Below are 4790 nucleotides of genomic sequence, written 5' to 3' on the forward strand. Positions count from 1 at the left end.
ATGACAGGACATCAACCAATCTATGACCACGAAAAAGTGGAACTTGGTTTCTTAGAACCTTTGTGGAACGTGTCATCTGATGAAACCTGACTCAACTGTGACTCAGAGACAGAAAAATGTTTCCTGGTGTCAGTTTAGTGTGCAAAACAGCTGCAGGCCGGGAGGCGGTTACAGAGTCAAAAACTACCGGTATTCAAGAAAAACAAACCTTTAAAGTTTTTCCACACGCTCTCAATACTCCTGGGAGAAAACGTTAACTTCAGATTTGAATCATTCTCCAAAAAATAAGTGGATGAAATGATGAATAACGACAAATATAACAGAAAGCAAACCAGACGTGTTGTTATTATTGGTTGTTTTGACACACCCTTAGCAAAAAAAGTGGTCTGTTTAAGTGCACTACAAGTATACTAGGTATATAGTAAAAGTGAGGCAGCATACTTGAAGTTTACTTTTGATGTACTATCTATTAAGCTTAAAATATTCCATATTATCTCGATAAAGTAGACCTATCTAAGAGGTAAACTTCCTACACTTCTTGTAGGTGGTCTGCATTTGCTACACTTAAAGTTATACTCAATAGAAAAAACTTCAGGTGTTTTTAGCAAAGGACTGCAAACTGATTCATCAAATCTCACACGGAAGTGAAAGAACATTCAAACACCCCTCTGTCTCCAGGTACCACCAGGTTTCTCTGATTCACAAAGATCTGGAACTGTAATAAAATTGAAGACATCCTGCAAAACCAATGTGAAAGTTGAGGGCTCGTTCGTTAGAGTCTCAACATCAAAGAAGATCAAAGGCTGCGGTCTTTCTTTTCTTCTCTCACTTCGCTCAAACACAACAGAAACCCGAATTTAGATCATATGCATTCACGGAGGAAAACAGAAACAGACTGGTTCCAAATATGGTCAGAAGAGGAACGGGAGCGTCAGTGACGTCACTGCCGCGTGCGATAAATGCACCTGTTCTACCTGCCCTGGCGTCAGTCGAACAGCAACCAGCAACTTGTTGGCTTGTACAAAGGACACAAGGCGGAGCTCGTGCCCGGTGGATTTACGTGCGCGCTCACGGCGGGTTTTTTTCCTCAGCGGAACAGGTTTGACCAGGACACACCTGCGACAGGAACAGTAAAGCTTTGTTGCGCGAGGACGATCCACTTCACTCCATTTTGACTTCAGCGGACGACGGACGCGAGGAGTAGAACTGTTTTTCTGGATTTCTACACCATGAAGCTGTGGATTCTTGCAGTTGTTGCTGCCTTAATGGTAGTTGGAGCATCAGCCCAGGAGTGTAAGTCTTTTAAGAAGTCTTATCTGAATGGGGTGTAAAAAAAACTGCTCTTTTCGACTCTTTTACTAGGAGTTGCCAGGTTTTAAAGGCGTCGTCCGCCTGCGCGCGCGCTCAGGTGTGGCGTAAATGAGACACCTGTGGAAAGCGGGCGTTGTTGTGGGGGTTGGGGGGTAAAATGGCTTCTCTGGAGACTCGTTTTCCTGGAGAAGCCAACGCCCAGGTGCTCGGTAGACCTGCCGCTCTACCTGTTCGCCCTAACTCCTCCTCCTTCAAAGCGACAATTGCGTTTTCTGTGAACCCTTTACAAAAACACGCTTCAATTTCACTTTAAAATGACAAGTTTGACGTGTGAAGTGAACGTTTGTCTCTTAAGCTCTGTTTTAACGCTTTTTGATGTTTCTAGGTCAATGTGACACCGTGAAGTGGGCTTCCTGTACTGGGCCTCCATGCCAGTGTACCATCCCCTTGACAAAAGATATTAACCAACCCTTAAACTGCAATGCATGTATGTTAATGAGCACTTTCACAAACACACGTGTTTGTATGTCGCACTTTTCCATTTTTACATTATCTTCTCTTCACCCTCAGTGGCCCCCAAATGTTTCTTGATGAAGACGGAGATGCTCAGAAGGTCAAAAGGCCAGGACACCCGTACTGTGGGGAAACCAGAGGAGGGCTTTGTGGACAACGATGGCATCTACAACCCAGAGTGTGAGAACGACGGAAAATTCAAGGCCAAGCAGTGCAACAATACCGAGGAGTGTTGGTGCGTCAACAGCGCTGGGGTGCGCCGCACAGAAAAGGAAGGCCCAAACATCAACTGTGACAAGTTGGTGGAGACCTTGTAAGTTGTTTTTTTCTCTCTCTCTCTCTCTCTCTCCCTTAATCTCATTTTCTCTGGATTCTATCTAAATGCTGAACTTCTGTTTTCCCTCAGCTGGATCCGTCTGATCCTGGAACATGCACCTCTTCAGGGGGCAGTGGATAAAAACTTGTTGAAGAGGTCAGAGTTCAGCAGAACTACCGGTAGCTCTGTGATAACATTTCCCTGTTTCAACCTGCTTTTCTCTTTGCAGCGCTCTTGGCGATGCCATTCAAGCACGCTACAAGTTTGACAAGAGCTTGGTGAAAGAAGTTGAGGTAAGGTTTGGCTAGCTGTGGATTGCTTGACTTTAACCTTCACCTGATTACTAATAATCACATCATTCTTCTTTCTTTTTTTTTTTTTTAGTATGATGCTGATGCCAAAAAGATCCAGGTGGACATAAAGAAAGACAAGAATGACACTGTAATTAAACTGGCTGATATGGCTTACTACATGGAAAGAGAAGTAAGCAAACGTTCTTTCTAAATCTATTATGAACACATTCAGAATAGATTCTGACCTGTTGACTGACTGTCCTCCTGCAGATAAAGAAGACCCCAATGTTTGTTGACCAGAACAAGTTCGCTCCTATGGTGGGCGGCCAAAAGTTGAACTTTACCAACATCTTGGTCTACTACGTGGACGCGGAGCCCCCAACATTCAAAATGAACCGCTTGGCGGGGGGAGTCATCGCCGCCATCGTGGTTGTGTTGCTGATTGTGGCAGCCGGGCTGCTGCTTCTGGTGAGTTCATGGCCCAGGCCACAGTCAAAGTGGAAATGGTGGCATTCTGACTGAAACGGTGCTGCTTCTTGTTTGCAGTTCTTCTGGAATCGTCGTAACAAGAAGTACAGGAAAACACAGGTAAGACATTTCCTATCAGTGTTTTTAGGTTTGTAAAAAATGACGTGATTTTAACATTTTTACTGTCTCTATTCCTTACAGCAGACTGAGAGGGAGATGGAGAACAAGTAGAACGACAGTCGGGGCTAGGACTTCCTGTTAGACTTTTTGTTTTTGTATTTTTCCCTTCAGTGGAATTGTACCAAATGTTTCACTTGAAACTGTTTTGGGAATCTACAGCTTTTTATGTGGCACCACAAGTACCACAGTTTGTATTTATGTACTAAACATCACCCACTTCCAATGCCATGTTTTTTTTTTTTTCCTCAACTGTGTGTCGTATTTTTAAACCAGTTTTAACGAACATGTCTTAGATTGTACAGTGTTGTTTGCATTTGTTTTTAATATTCTTTTGGGGAATGACTAAGCTTTGTGTAGTTGTAGCTGATGCTGTGCTTTTTCCTTTTTCAATTAAACGAGTCGGAAAACAAATCGAGGCTGTGGAACTGTTTGGTCAAAACTAGCAGAAGGGGGAAGTGGTTTCCAGAAACTTGTCTTTAAACTGGTTGGTCTGGTTTTTTTTTCTTTTTTTTTTTTTTCTGCTAGTCAACATCCCGTTTTCTGTGAAACTACAGGTAAAACATTAGCCGGGGTTTTACTGGTTCCACATGACGGCTATAAAAAAGCAACTGTAAACTGTCAGATCCAAGAGGAAAATTCACTTCTCTTTTGCTCACAACCATTCCTACTTTCCAATTTAGTTTCTCTGTGGCGGCCTTTCTTTTAACCCCACAGAAACTGGCACAAAAGCAGGTCTGTGACCAGTTCAGGCAGGTGTTGTGTAGCCTGAAGAGGCTCCTCCCCCTTCTCCAGTTCTCAGGCAGGAATGAAGGTGTGCCTCTAGATACCTGCAACGGGTATCGACATGGCGTTCTTTAAGGCTGGAGTCCCACTGCTTCAATGAATTCTGTGATGCCCTGAAGCCTGTCAATCATGCAGTCCATGAAGGATTTCTAGTCTGCATACAAGAAAATTTAGTTTAAACTGGAAATCCACATTATCTTTAGGATTACAGATCTTTTAGTTTCCTTTTATATATTGAGGTTATGAAACTTCAGCAACCACACCCTTCCAGAAACCAGGTGCTCTTGGTGACCAGGTTGTTTGTGGTAAACAAAATGTATTCCCCCTGTGCCTTCAGAGTGGACTGTTCCAGTTGCCATGGTGTAGGAACTTCAGGTTTAGAGAGTGAGTTCATTTGATAAACATTAAGTCTCCAGTTCAACAGAAAGCTCCCGAGTATTGGTAAATGATTGAACTGTGCCTCCTCTTCTGGCTGCTGAGAAACTAAAGGTTCTGACTTTTTCCTTCAGACTCAGTAAAAACACTTCATGTCTGCAAATTCTTTGGTTTCTCATTAAATGTCCATTACCTCCTTTTTCATTATGGTATCTCACGCTGTAACAGAGTTTGACTTCCTGTTTGGGTGTAGAAAGAGATACAAAAGTAATAAAAACAGACTGACATTCTCAAAAGTTGAAAAGAGATATTTTTGGTCCCAAATCTACATTTTTTTAACATTGTGTGGAATGACAAAACAAATGTGTGTACCTGATCCTGCTCTTTATGAAATTACATACGACAAAGAACTTTGATAAACCCATAAAGAGGCTTTGAATTATAATTTAGGCTACATTGGACCAGCATGCAGCACTGGCTGCAGCTCACAACTGAGTTGATGTTGGCACAGGCAGATTTCTGAATGACCTGCCACAGCAAAGAAAATGAAA

The 4790-nt window shown here is 42.7% G+C and overlaps 1 protein-coding gene across 1 annotated transcript; it reads left to right on the top strand.

Moving 5' to 3' along the window:
* Positions 1-982: 982 nt before the first annotated feature.
* On the top strand, positions 983-3492 carry LOC101169804 (epithelial cell adhesion molecule). The gene is made up of 9 exons (XM_023963271.1): positions 983-1293; positions 1697-1798; positions 1882-2137; positions 2231-2296; positions 2370-2433; positions 2525-2623; positions 2704-2901; positions 2980-3021; positions 3103-3492. Exons 1-9 carry the CDS (start codon positions 1230-1232, stop codon positions 3130-3132), a joined length of 921 nt encoding a protein of 306 aa, XP_023819039.1. The 5' UTR covers positions 983-1229; the 3' UTR covers positions 3133-3492.
* The last annotated feature ends 1298 nt before the right edge of the window (positions 3493-4790 follow it).

Source organism: Oryzias latipes, chromosome 15 (genome assembly GCF_002234675.1).
Source record: "Oryzias latipes chromosome 15, ASM223467v1".
In the NCBI taxonomy this organism is placed as follows: Eukaryota; Metazoa; Chordata; class Actinopteri; order Beloniformes; family Adrianichthyidae; genus Oryzias; species Oryzias latipes.